This window comes from Gracilinanus agilis, chromosome 3 (assembly GCF_016433145.1).
Source record: "Gracilinanus agilis isolate LMUSP501 chromosome 3, AgileGrace, whole genome shotgun sequence".
NCBI lineage: Eukaryota > Metazoa > Chordata > Mammalia > Didelphimorphia > Didelphidae > Gracilinanus > Gracilinanus agilis.
Window position 1 is genome coordinate 266822238 of NC_058132.1, and position 15338 is coordinate 266837575.

The 15338-nt window shown below is 32.3% G+C and overlaps 1 protein-coding gene across 4 annotated transcripts in view; it reads left to right on the top strand.

Annotated features, from left to right (window-relative positions):
* The first annotated feature begins 1403 nt into the window (after nt 1–1403).
* Nucleotides 1404–15338, top strand: part of WDSUB1 (WD repeat, sterile alpha motif and U-box domain containing 1) — an 80258-nt gene continuing 66323 nt past the window's right edge. For all 4 annotated transcript variants that reach the window (XM_044669848.1, XM_044669849.1, XM_044669850.1 and 1 more), the window contains exons 1-2: nt 1404–1877; nt 4595–4779. In XM_044669848.1, the coding sequence (XP_044525783.1) occupies nt 1480–1877; nt 4595–4779 (583 nt within the window). In that variant the 5' untranslated portion in view covers nt 1404–1479. The remainder of the gene's footprint in view (nt 1878–4594; nt 4780–15338) is intronic.

The following is a 15338-nucleotide window of genomic DNA, read 5'->3' on the forward strand; positions in this document are numbered from 1 at the left end:
ACTAGAGAGCTCTCAATGGAAAATGAACTGCAAGGCATGCAAAGTCACCAGGGAGTACCTCTGCTCAGGGATTTATATGGTTCTAACTTTGAACTATACCATAAGCAGATTCATAGCCAAAACACTCTTGATTTGGCATTCAGTGCTTCTTTCAATTGATCTTATCTAATAGAATCCCAGGAGCATTGTACTGTCAGAGATAGCCCTACTGAAAGGATGATGTAGAAGTGTGTGTGTGTGTGTGTGTGTGTGTGTGTGTGTGTATGGGGGAGGGGAGGAGTCACAAGTATTATTTGTCAAGATCTTTATTGGAGAAATGAGTTTTGGTATCTGGTATACCTTGCCATACCTGGCAACAGATTTGTGGAGAGTTAAACTAAAATATAACTGACTAGTAATACACTCCCCCAAATTGATAATTACTGCCACATTTTCTAACAGTTTCTGACTGTTGGCCAATTCTTTTCATTTCTTTCCCATGTTACTTTTGTTAGAGTGATTTCACATACAATTTTAAGGACATTAGATTTGGCTAAAAAGAAATATTTATATAATGTTGAACTCTGATCAGTGAACAGTTATAACAAGAGATGACTGACTTCCTTGAGGTAAACTCTAGGTCTGGAATGAGGCATACTTTGTCAGATGTGGCCATTGTGTTGATTTGTTTTGAAAATGTTCCTGAAGTCGAACTGGAGTGTATAGTCTAAGACTATTTTCTCCATTCATCTTGTCTTTGACAGAAGCTTTTCAGTCTTTGGGTCTTCTTCAGAGATGGCTGGTATTAGCAAAATCTTTTATACCATCCAGTTCTCTTTCTAGCAAATGGCATATGTCACAAAATGACATTTTAATGTTGTCAGTCTCTAGTTGTCATACCCCATATTTTCTTGCTTCTCTTCTTTTATTTACATTGCTTTCTATAGCTGAAAGGCATCTCCTGTCCTGCCCTTGAAGCCTATCCTTTAAAACTCATCTCGAATGTTCCTTTTTCCCAAATGCCTTTCCTAACTCCCAAATTTGTAATAACTCCCACTCCTCCTTGAACTTAACATATACCTTTGTGCTTATTATGCATTTTAGTTATCTTCTAGTTATTTGTGCATATGTCATGTGATGGATCTTCATCAAGAGTCAGGGACCTTGTCTCATATAAGCATATCATCTCCCAGAGCACTGAATAGCCTGTTTTTGATTTTTTTTAAGATAAAGGAAAATGAAGAAGAGAAAACTTTTCGATTTGATGACTAAGAAGTCATTGGTGGTGATCCTTATCTCCATTTCCAGGAAGATTAATTTTTCATTAAGTAATTGAAATAGCTATTTTCATCTCAAATAGGTATGTAAGACAAAATATTTTAAATGCATTTTGTTCATTTGACAAAGATATGAGTTGTATTTATCTGATCACTAAGAAGGAGAGAAATTTTATTTACTTATTTATTTTTAATTGCAGGGTAATTGCTTTACATAAGGAACATGGTGACACTAATTCATACACTAGCAGATCATGGTGATGATGTCAATTACTGTGCCTTTTCTTCTTCCCTTTTGGCTACTTGCTCCTTGGACAAGACAATTCGTCTCTATTCATTAAATGACTTTAATGAACTCCCATATTCTCCACTAAAGTGTCACACATATGCTGTCCACTGTTGCTGTTTTTCACCCTCAGGACATATTTTAGCATCCTGTTCAACAGATGGTACAACTGTCTTATGGAATACTCAAACTGGACACATTTTGGCAGTGTTGAATCAACCTAATGACAGCCCTGTAAGGGTATGCAGGTTTTCTCCAGATTCTATGTATTTGGTTTCTGGAGCAGCTGACGGCACTGTAGTGTCATGGAATATGCAGACGTACAAGTTGTTTAGGTATGAATCCTTTTGTTTATTTTTGTTATATTAGGAGAATAATAAGAAAATCGTTAACCTGAATGTTTAAAAGTGTTTTTAAAACCTATTATTTGGGTAAATTGTAAAGGAAAAACTTCAGAGTCACCAACCATCAGAAGACCTAAAAAGAGAAGATAAATATCCAGCATGGTTCTTGTGATTTTGATTATGGAAGATTTGATCCTAAGATTTTTACGCTTCTAAGTTTTTAGACCTCTTTGTAGTATTATCAATATGTTTTGGTTTTGTATCACTTTTTCTAAATATTTTATTTTTACTGCTCAAAAGAGTACTTGTGGTTAAGAATATCTGGAACTTTATCACTTATAAGTTAGAATGGGATGGTACTGAACCTGAACCTACATTAGTATGGGGAACTCCTTATAAAGAAACTTACCAGTGCACATATTACCTTTCTTCCCCTCCACTCATGGAGCCATCTTCAACCCTATTTTAAAAACATGTTTTAAAATTTTTTTCTTGGTTTTAAGTATTTGAATTATCATATTTTGTATTTTTAACTATATTCATTAAAAAGGAAGCTTTTTTAATTTTAATTTTGAATATTTTCCCATAGTTACATGTTTCATGTTCTTTCCCTCTCCCCAACCCCCCCAACCTCCATTAGCCAATGCACAATTCCACTGGGTTTTACATGTAAAATTGATTAAGACCTAATTCCATATTATTGATAGTTAGACTAGAGTTATTGTTTAGTGTCTTCATCCCCAATAATATCCCCATCAGCCCATGTGTTCAAGCAATTGTTTTTTTTCTGTGTTTCTCCTCCCACAGTTCTAAAAAGGAAGCTTTATTTAGGCTTTCAATGACTCTAGTTGTCGTTTTGCTCTCAATTTAACTCTTCAGACGTTTTAGTCTTCCTTAGCTGTGAAATAAGAAAATGTTTCAGATGATCAAATTATTTGCTGTGATAAACAAGCCAGGAAAAACCAAAGCTTTATGCCCCCAAAATATTTTATTTTCACTTTTTTAAAAAAGCACTGATTATTACTTATAAATTGGAATGGAATGGAACTTGACCTGTAATTTCATTGATATAGAAAACTCCCTATGAAGAAGGAAGTATTCATCAAAGACAATGAATGCAGATATATACCTCTCTGTCACTTGTAGACTTAAAGAATTGCCGAAGGCACTATAAGGTTAAGGAGTAGTCATATAGGACTAAACAGCCAGTCTGTATGTAGGATATGAACCTACTTCTTCCTTATTCCAAGACTGGTTTTCTGTCCACTATTCCATGCTACCTTTCTGCTTTAAAAACATAAAATTAAAAATAGTTATCACTTCAAGAATATTTGTATATTTATTTATTTGTTGTTTATTTATTTATTTTTCAAGATGAGGTAGGATTGCTTATGTGTACAGTAAGGCCACAGGCCTTGGTTTATACTGGTTTATTTTTAAGATTAAGAAGACTAATACTAAAGCTATTCTCACTGTGTTTCATGTAAATTTTGCTTAAATAAAAATAATCTTACTAGTCATTTAGTTTCCATTTATTTCAAGTTTTGCCTTTAAAATGAAACCAGATTTGAACATTCCCTAAGCAGCTATGTTAGTTATTGCTACTTCTTTTATTAGGTTTTTATAAACATACAGTTCATTTTCTGTTTTCTTTATTAACTAAATTGTTCTACCTCTATTCTTTAAAAATTCTGTCTCATGGCCTTTTTGAGAACCATTAATTACTCTAGCAGAGAACCAATTATTCCCTAATTTGAGGGATGAAGGAAAGTAGTTGTTTTCAAACAAAATTTAGAAACATTATGTAAAAGATGAAGTAAAAGATACCTATGATAAAATACTCCATGAATGGGGCATGATATATAGTTAACTTTATATGTGGGAAACTTTTTTAAACTAGAGATGATGGCTTATGTCTTTGGTTCTTAGTTTTCCTAGTTTAAGTTTTAGCTAATAATATACAAGATATGCATACAGTAAATTTAGCCACTGGATGGGGCACTCCACTAATTGCTGAGTTTTTTCTAATTTTATTTTCCTAATTGAGAAAATTAAGTATGTAATTCTCATAATCCCTTACTTTTTTTCTAAAGACAATTTTAACTTTACTTCAGCACTGTGTTTGTAAGATAAATTTGGGTTAGGAAGAGGTAAAATGAAAAAAAAATGTTGTTTTTAAGTGATTATTTGGATGTGCGGAGGCTTAGGTGTCTTTTCTGAAAAACTCACAAATAGCGTGTTATATAATGTGAATATGGCAAATTTAAATTTATCTTTGATTAGGACTGGCTTTGTAGTTATTTTGAAGATATAGGTATATTTGCTATTTAATTGATTATATTGTGTTTGATTTGTATCACCTACTTTGACATCTGTTCTGTATGTGTTCTCTGCAGAAAAAAGATAAATATAAATGGACTTTAGGTTAGGACATATGCAGTTTGGACTTGAAATACATTATTTGAGATAATAAATTTCTCACTTTATTTTAAAAGAGCTTATCTAAATTTAATCAGACTTCTTTTTCCTTTATGTAAACATTTATTGTCTCTTCATTGTAAAGGAAGAGTAATAGCCATTTTCTCCCTTTTTAAGTAGCTAGCATCTATGATTTTTTTACTTCATCGAATTACAGTTAAAAGTTACATTTTCAAGGCAAAAGATGTTTGAAAACCAAATTACCTTTATTCTTTAACTCTTTATTTCAGGTGTGGAAGTGTTAAAGATGGTTCTTTGGTGGCCTGTGCATTTTGTCCTAATGGAAGCCACTTTGTCACGGGATCATCATGTGGAGACTTAACAGTCTGGGATGATAAAATGAGGTGCTTACATAGTGAAAAAGCACATGATCTTGGAATCACCTGCTGTGATTTTTCTTCACAGCCAATTTCTGGTTAGTCATTTTACTGTTTTAAGTAAAAGATATCTATGATTCCTTATTTTCCTTTCTACTAATATTAGGTTTTTTTATTCATTTTCTTTTTATCATTATTAAGATGAATGCTTTCAATGCTATCCTATAAATTTATTTTTCTCTTTTATCACAAAGAGATGCCTTAAGAAATGAACTAAACTAGCATGTCTAGGATAATTAAATTGCTAATGTCATAAACCCCCCAAATCATTAAATATTGTTATGTGAAAAGAATATTGTTTTATTATGTTTTTCATGATATAACCCTTTTAGGTTAGAATTCTATGAAATACTTTATATGGCATATTTAAATGAAAAAACAATAGATGCAGAACTTGTACTAACGTGAAATTTGTATTTTTGACATTTTAGATTTTAGTTCCTCATTCAGTTTAAAATTTATTAGTCAGTTATTCAATTATATATTTATTTCAAGCTTAAAGTTAGAGGTGTGTGTTAGCAGAGCAAGAACCAGCTGTGTCAAGTGACAAATGTGCAAAAGTGGTTGGTTCTGATTTTGCTTCTTCATTCTTGGGTCACTAGTTGCCAACAGGTTTAGCTGTATTTTACTTGTTTTGTCAAGTATAGTGAAATAGGACAAATTTAGCTTTGGGGTAAGAGTAGCTTCTTTTGGCTCCACTCTTGGTCATTGATATTGATATTCATGCTATCCATACACATGAAAACCCTTCATTACATATCTAGCTTGTGAAGTTTTGTTGGATGCCTCCAACAGGTCTGCAACAAGTGACCCATCTAACATCCTACAGGCCATGTTCACCTTTTCCTGACATCAAGAAGCTATCAGTAGAGCTGGTCAGTCTTTTGAGCTGTCTATTGGTTATTTCCCCTCTTGCCATATAATCAACCCATCTTTTTCTGTCATATACTTTCTTAATGATATCTTTTATCCTTATTCTTCATAGTTCCTTATTTCAGAGTACTTACATGTTATAGCAGAATGCTATGATGTATCTCTGCATTGTCTTCTGAGTAATACTAATTTTTTATTTTTTAGGTATTATACTGTTCTATGATTCATAGACATACAATACATCTTGTGGAATAGTTGTATTAAAAAGAGCTACATGCTATAAAGGACAATGGGCAATCTTCATCTATTTGGTTTTTCAAAACTGTGTCACACTAAATTCATTTGAGTGGTTATAGAACTTGTCCAGAAAGGTCTGCATTGTTATTGAACATGCTACTAGGCATCCTGCACATACAGAAGCATCTGGAGTACCTCATCATCCGTAGGGAATCCCTCTTCAACTAGAACATTATTTATTTTTCTTCTTTTTTAATTCCAAATTTTACAAAACCAAATACAACAAGCATTTCCATATACAAAGAAAAAACAAAAATGAAACCACAAATCTCTTATATGTTTAGCTTACTTTTTTTCATATCTACATAATAAATCCTATTCATAAGTATCCCAGGCCCTCTCCACTCTCCTTGAAGCACAGAAAGTATCATTTAGGAGACTGACATGTTATTAAGTCTTACATGTATTCACCTTTCAGTTCACTTTCTGAAGGTAACATTCATAGTTTATTCTTCAAGCACTAATTCTGTAGCTGTGTCTTCTTGGTTCTATTCATTTTATTATTCATTATCTTGTATAGTTCTTTCCAGGTTTTCTTAACAAATTAGCCTATTCATCACTTTTTATGGCACAGTAGTATTCCATCCCAATCATATAACATGATTTGTTTAACCATTCCTCAATTGATGGGCATCTCCTCAATTTCAAGTTTTTTTTACCACCACAAAGAGAACTGATATATTTTGGAACATGTGGATTCTTTTCCTTTTTTCCTGATCTCCTTGGGAAAGAGACCCAGGATCTTAGGATATATACAGTTTCTTCTCTGTGTGTAATGCCAAATTGCTTTCCAGAATGGTTGGATCAGTTCACAGTACCACCAACAGTGTATTAGTGTCCCCATTTTTCCACATCCCCTTTAATATTTGTCATCCTGCCCACTTATCATTTTAACCAACCTGACAGGTATGCATTGCTATCTCAGAGTTTTTTTGATTTGCCCTTCTCTAATCAGTAGTGATTTAGAAAATTTTTTTCATACATCTACATATGGCTTTGACTTCTTAATCTGAAAATTGTCTGTTCATATCTTTTGCCCATTTATCAATGAGGGGATGGCTCTTATTCCTATAATTTTGTCAAAGTTCTCTCTATATATAACTTTAAATGAGACCTCTGAGAGGCTGTCTATAAAAACCTTTCCCCAATTTTCTCCTTTTTTCTAATCTTGGCAACATTTGTTTTAGTTGTTGAAAACCTTTTCAATTTATGGTACTCAAAATTGTCCAATTTACATTTCACAATGCTCTCCATCTTTTGTTGACTCATAAATTCTTCTCCCATCCATAAATCTGACAGGTACCCTGTCCTAATTTCCTTATGATATCTCCTTCATATCTAGACTATTTTGATCTCTTAGTGAATGGGGTAAGATATTGTCTGTACCTAATTTTTGCCAAATTACTTTCTAGTTGTCCCAACAATTTTTACCAAATAATGATTTATTATCCCAATAACCTGGATATATGTTTTTGTCAAGTGCAAGGTTACAATAATCTTTTACTATGCTTGTTGTATGTCTGTCCTGTACCACTGCTCTACCTTACTATTTCTTACCAAGTAGTTTTGATAATTACTGCTTTATTGTGTAATTACAATCTGATAATGCTAGATTTCCTTCCTTTACATTTTTCATTATTTCTTTTGATGTTCGTGAACTTCTGTTTGTCCAAATGAGTTTCATTATCATTTTTTTAAAACTCCTCTAACTTTTTGGTAATTTAATTGGAATGGCACTGAATAAGTAGACTAGGTAAGGTAGGATTATCATTTTAGTTATATTGGCTCTGCCTATCCATGAACAATTAATGTTTCTTCATTTATTTAGATCTGACTTTATTTGTTTAAAAAGTGTTTTATTATTATGTTCATGTAGTTCTTGAGGTTGTTTTGGCAAATATACTCCCAAGTATTTTATCTATCTGTGGTTATTTTAAATGGAATTTCTCTTTTTATCTCTTCTTATAGGACTTTGTTAGTAATATATAAAAATGCTGATGATTTATATGGGTTTACTTTATATCCTGCTACTTTGCTAAAATTATTGAAAAGTGTCAGCTAATTTTTTATCATGTCATTTGCAATCAGAGATAGTTTTATTACCTCTTTGCCCATTCTGATTCCTTCAATTTCTTTTCTTCTCTTATTGCTGTTGCTAGCATTTCTAATACTTCGTTAAATAATATTGATGATAATGGATATCTTTGTTTCACTTGTGATCCTATTAGGAAGGCTTTTAGCTTCTCCCCATGATAGATATTTGCTGATACTGAGAAAAAATCCATTTATACCTATATTTTCCAATGTTTTAATAGGAATGACTCTTGGATTTTGTCAAAAGCTTTTTCTGCATCTATTGATATAATCAGATGGTTTTTATTACTTTTATTATTGATACCATATGTGTTGGTGGTTTTCCTAATATTAAAGCATCCCAGCATTCCTGACATAAATCCTGTTTGGCCACAATGTATTATCTTTGTGGTATATTGTCAATTTGTTCATATGGTTCTCCTTGTCAGTAGCAAACCTTTGGTGAGCATACATCTTCCCATTTTATGTTCCATCTAAAGTATTCAGAGGGTTTAAGTTGTTAGCTCTTTCATGAAATCTTTTAAAAAATATTTAATTTTGCAAACATATTATTTCTCCTTTACACTCCCTCTCAACTGAACAATAAAGAAAAAAAACATGCTAACAAAAAAATGCATTATACAAGAAAACAAATTTCCCTCATTGGCCATGTCAAAAATGTATTTCTGATTCTGTGTTTTAAAGAAGTAAGTAGTGTGTTTCATCTTCAGTGCCCTAGACTTGTGTTTTATCATTACATTCTCTAAAGTCTTTCAAAGTTGTTTTTCTCTTTAATGTTTTTACCATTATTTAAATTATTCTTTTGTTCTGCTTACTTCATACTATATCAGGTCATAGGAGACTTCCCAGTTTCCTTTGCAATTGGGAATTTTAGAATTTCTTAGAATATTCCATTTGATTTCAATTAATCAAAAAAATTAAGCACCTACTATGGGTCAGGCACCATGCTAATATCTGGGGATACAAAAGGAGGTAAGAGACAGTCCTTGCCCTCAGGGAGCTTACAATTTAATGGAAGAAACAGCGTGCAAACAGATATATACAAAGCAAGCAGTATACAGGATAAATAGAAAATAATTAATTGAGGTAAGATACTAGATTTAAGAGGGATTGGAAAAGTTTATTGTAAGAGATGGGATTTTAATTAGTACTTTAAAGGAAATCAGAGAAGTCAGTAGGCAGAGAAGAGGAGAACATTCCAGGCATTCGCTGACTGGAGAATATTTCTTTAGTTTCCAGCATGGAAGTGCTACTCTAAATGTTTTTGTAAATATTTGTCCATTTCCTCTTTCTTTGATCTCTTTGGAGTATAGAAATAGAAGCGATACTGGATACTAGTTTTAATTTCCAGAACTGTTGTACCAGTAACAGTACACTAGGATGCCTATTTTCCATCAGTCACACCAATATTTGTCATCTTTGCCAATCTGCTGCTGTGAGCTACAACCTCATAGTTGTTTTAACTTGCATTTCTCTAATAATTAATGATTTAGAGCATTTTTCATTTGGTTATTGATAGTTAGAATTTCCTCTTTTTAGGGAGCAGTTACATAGCTGTAAGGGGGGAAAAGGGTTTTTTGGGGGGTTCAATATATTAAAAGATGGTCGCCAGAGGATTGAACTATTATTATCAATCCTCAATTAAGAATAATCTCAAGTCAAAATTGAAGTTTATTAACAATTGAGAAGAGAGAGAGGAAATAAGGAAAGTGAAGATATTGAAGCAGTCTCACCAAGGTCTCAGCATTCTGGCCAGAACTCCTCCACGAACCAGGAAAGCTAGAAGACTTCCTTCTCCATAAGACCTTCTTCTCCAGGTCTCCTCCAGAAGCCTTCACTAGCCTCTCACCAGCCTCTCACCAGCCTTTCTCTTCACCAGAAGCTTCCCCTTACCAGACTGCCTTCATGGCTTTTATAGTGGTTTCTGGTCCCTGCTCCTTTTCACAGCCACCAAATTGTCTAGCACTGTCCAGGGGATGGACTTTGTGGGAACTAGTTCCCACCTTCTGGAGGTGTGAATGCTCATCAAAAAGGTTCACACTTTCTGAGGGTGTGAACAAGTTTCTGACTGTTTGAATTAGAAAAAAGAGTGGAACTCTCCAAGTATCTTGTTGGCTTCTCACCTAGCACTAAGTAGGGTGTGAATTCACTAAGTGGGTTTCAAGCTTCTCCCACCTAGTTCAAGTTAGGGTCAATTCAAAGTTATTGCCAACCAAAATGTTAACTCCAACTAGTCAAAGAGAACAAAGGATTCTCTTTTCACAAGTGTGAACTCAAAGATAACCAAGAATTCCCTTTTACAATAACTCAGTGGATTTAGAGCCAGGCCTAGAGAGGGGAAGTCCTAGGTTTAAATCTGGTCTTAGACACTTCCTAGCTATGTGATCCTGGGCTAGTCTATTAATCCCCAATGCCTAGCCCTTACCACTCTTGTGTCTTGGAACCATTGGTTCCAAGGCAGAAGGAAGGTAAGGATTTTTTTAAAAATGAATTTCCTCTTTTGAAAACTGTGTTCTTATGCTTTAACCATTTATCATTTAAGAAATAATCTTAGTCTTATAACTTTTAATCTATTCTTTATATATATTGGAAATGAAATCTTTATCAGAGAAACTCACTTCAAAGGTTTTCTTTACTTCCCCTTCACTTTTAATTTCGTTACATTTGTTTATGCAAACATTTAAATGTCACATTCATCAAAATTGGCCCATTTAATTATATATAATCTTCCTTATTTTATGCTTAATCATGAACTTTTTATCTATATATCTGAAGGATAATTTTTTCTTTATTCCTCAAATTTACTTATAATAGCATCCTTAAACCTAAGACATGTATTCATTTGAAGCTTATCTTGGTATATGGTGTGAGAAGTTGATCTGTACTTAATTTTTGCGAATTGCTTTCTGCTTCTTTCAGTGGCTTTTTGTCAAATGTAGGGAGTCTTTACTGCTAATTACTAAGATGGTTAGGTTTATTGAGTTCTTTGGCACTGTTCTCATTTGCTTCTATATTTTGTGTTCATAATCTATTACAATTATTGACCATTCTATTTTTTTAAGCAGTACCAAATCATCTTAATAATGATTATACTTTGTAGTAAAATTCAATGTCTGGTACTGACAGCTTCTCCTTTCCTTACTGCTTTTTGTATTATTAACCTTGAGAGTTTGACCTTTTGTTCTTCCATATGAATATCATTATTTTTTTCTAGCTCTATAAGATAATCATTTGGTAGTTTAATTGGTATAATAGTAAATAAATTAATTTAGGAAATATGCTATTTTCTATTATGTTGGCTTTACATAACCATGAGTAATTAATGTTTATCTAGTTATTTAAGTCGATATTTATTTCCACAAGGGTGTTTTATAGTTAGACTCATGATTCTTATATATATCTTGATTAGATATACTTCCAAATATTTTATATATCCTGTAGTTATTTTGAATGGAATTTCTCCTTCCAGCTCTTTTTGATGTATTTTATTGGTTTAACATAGAAATTATAAAGATTTTTATGAATTCTTGAGTAATTTTGATGTATGCTTAGTAAACATACTTTGAAAGAATACTTTTAAAACAGCTTTTTCATTCTTCTTTACAAAATCAAATACTCTTATAAAGTCAATTTATAGTAAAAAATAATGGGGAAAGTATCCCTAAATCTTTTTTTATTTTATTTTTATTAAAATTTTTTCATTAAATAGTTTTTATTAAAACCCTTACCTTCTGTCTTAGAATGAATACACAGTAAAACACAGGTTTTAAAGGCAGAAGAGTGGTAAGGGCTGGGCAATTCCGGTTAAGTGACTTGCCCAGAATCACACAGCTAGGAAATATCTGAGGCCAGATTTGAACCTAGGACCTCCTGTCTCTAGGCCTGTCTCTCAATTCACCGAGCCACATAACTACTCTCTTCACTAAATCTTATAGTCAATTATGACAAAGATGTGACTCTCTGGAGTATCGCTTTTGGAAGAATGCCTATTCTCTACTAATATCCACTTTGAGAATATCTTCAATATTTGCATAGATTATTCTTGTAAAAAGTATATAATGGAAAAAAGGTATATAGGTTGTTAGTTGTTAGTATTCTCTTAGTTGCCTGGGAGAGTGGGGTGGGCAAAGACAGGAAATATTTACAACATATAAGATTTTCCCACAACTTTGGTATCTTCTTCGAAAACCTTATAAACCTATCCCTCAGTGGCCTCATAGTTATGTTGTCTTTAATGTAGATTTCTATTATGTATGTTTAGTAAAGTACAGCAGTTTTCCTCACATTTATGCTCACGAATGCTATTTCTGTCTCCTCTAAAAGTGTATCAAGGCCTACTGTATTCATATTAAAATCCAAATATGATGGTTCTGCTATCTTTGAGAGGGAAAATGGATGGGTTTTTTGGTTTATTAGGGAAGGGTGAAGGGAATAAGTATTCATATGGTGTCTACAGTGTGCCAGGCACTATACCAAGTACTTTTACAAATATTTCATTTTATCCCTACAACAATTTAAGAAATAGGTGCTATTATTATCTCCATTTTACCGTTTAAGGAAACTGAGGTAAATAGGGGTTAAGTGATTTGTCCAGGGTCACACAGGTAATAACTGCCTGGGCTGAACTTAAATTCAGATCTTTTTGATGTCAGGCAAGTGCTCTATTGACTGAACTATTAGCTATCTCTTTATTAAAATCTTAGCATATCTAAAATCTTTTCTGTTTTTATTTTGTTTGTACTCTTTCCTGTTTTCAATTCTTAAAAGTCCTCAAGATGACTTTTACATAGTTGAGTCCCTTAGTCAAATGCATTTTTCTGTTATATGAGGCAAAAATACTCACAGGCTTAGGATCATATATCTAGAGCTAAAAAAAGTCAAGTCATCTAGTTCAGAGGTGTCAAACAAACAGCCCATGGGCTGCCTGAACCTAGTTAAAATGTATTTAGGAAACCTTTGAAAAAATAAATAAAAATACAATAAAACAAACAATATTATATTTTAAGACTAAGTTAATGTGGAGCCCTCAGGGATCCCTATGTACAACTTAATGGCCCCCATTTCTCTTTAATTTTGACAGCAAAAGAGTTGCCCAGGATCACAGAAGGAACCTCAAAAGAGAGGTTTGAATAAAGTCCTATGACTTCTTAGATTGTGTTCTTTCCACTGTATCATGCCACCACCCTATACCATTTTTCATTAAGATTTTACAAACAATACACCTTATAAGTACTGCCTGTTGCTATCATAACCAGTCAAGTGTTTTCAGGCTAAGGTGCTTTGGGGCTTCTCAGCCTTTGTGTTATTACTGTTGATTTATATCAGTTAAACCTAGATCTGAAATTATTAGAGACTTTTTCCCTTCTTATCACCATAAACATTTCCTATCATCATGAATTAATTTGTATAGGCCAGTATGGAGTTGTTTTAATTGCATGCCATATCTTTCACCAATTTTTATTCTACCCTTGTTTGTTCTGACAAGTTAGTGGTCTGACTTTTTACAGACAGCTGATTTAGCAATGATTTATCAGTAACAAGTTGTTTCTTTTAGATACCAGTAAAATTTTTAATGAAAATTGAAATCTTAAACTTACTTTTGGTTCATATTATTACAAATTTTATTTTATGTAGCATTGTTTAAAATTTTATATTAAATTATTTCATTTTCTACCTCATATAAATTGCAAATAATTTTAAAACTTATGAAAATATTTGTTCTACTAATGTAATCCAGATGAATTAAAATGGGAATATATGATAATACTTCTTTTAAGTCATAAATTTCAACTATAGAGTTAATATGTTTATAGTTCATATGGTGATTAAAATGATTTTAATTGTATATAAATCAAAAGGACTATTTATAAAATATCTCTTAAATATCAATTTTAGTTCTTCCATATATAATTATTGGGTGTCAAACTTGTTATTAGAATAAAAATTAAGAGTTATGTTCTACTTGGATGCCACCTTTGTGTTTTGTTGTAGAGAACTTGTTTATTGATAAGTTTTTTAATGTCCTTAAAAATAAATAGAATATGAAATAATGGATTAAGATAGTTCAGACTGAGAGCTGTTCAGATCAATGCCTTCTCTCTGAATGTGTATATTTTTATAGCTAGTTGTGATAGTTGCTCTTGTGACATCAACCTCAAAGGTCAGAAATATATAGCATTTAAAATTCTTCTCTATGGATTTACTCTTTGTTAATCTAGCTAATTGGTTGAATATACTAACCTTCTAGATAAATTAATTCTATTGAGTGTTTCTATTTTCATAGGCTTTTTTTTTTAATTTTAAAACCCTTACCTTCCATCTTGAAGTCAATACTGTATATATTAGCTCCAAGGCAGAAGAGTGGTAAGGGTAGGCAATGGGGGTCAAGTGACTTGCCCAGGGTCACACAGCTGGGAAGTGTCTGAGGCCAGATTTGAACCTAGGACCTCCCATCTCTAGGCCTGGCTCTCAATCCACTGAGCTACCCAACTGCCCCCTCATAGGTGTTTTTAAATCACATCTTGCTTAAAATTTATTTAATCAGAATCAGTTACAAAGGCAAACCTACATTTTCTTCAAAACCCATAGATAAAAGGCGTAAAGTATCTAGACTAACCCATTATACCTTCTTACGGTCAATTTGTGATTATCTTCAAGGGGGATTATCCATATTACAGCTGGATTATCCCTGACAAATCTTGCTTTCAACTCCCCTGTATAATTATGAAATTAAAACACTTAGTTTCTACCTCTTTCAGAATGTGCTTTGCATTTCTTGCATTGTATTAGTATTATGAAAAGTTTTATCATCCAGTAATAGCATAGAATAAGAGATCTAGGAAGAGCTTAACTGAGAGAGTATGTGGGAAAAACACTCAACTTTCTAAGTCTTATACCTTAATAAAATTTTCCCAATATGATCTTATTATTTTGCTTCAAGTATTATAAATGCTTAGACTAATCCATTTATATACAAATTTAATTTATTTTTAATTTTTTATTTAATTTAATTTTATTTAACTAATCATATTTCAAAACCCTCCATTACCATAATAGATAATCAATTGCATTTAAATCAATTACATGTAAAAATATTATGTTCTATTGCCAACAATAGGATAACATAAAAAACAATACTTCATATTTCAACATTTAATTTTATTTTTGATAAAAGGAATTTATTTTTTTAAGAAATACAAATAAATATTTATAATTGACTACTCTGATATTTGCAGTGGAAAGATTATGGAAGAAACCATTCTGGATATGAAGAAAAGCATGGAAACACAAATGAATATAGTGTTTGGGGAACAAAGAGTCTGACTTGGTTTAT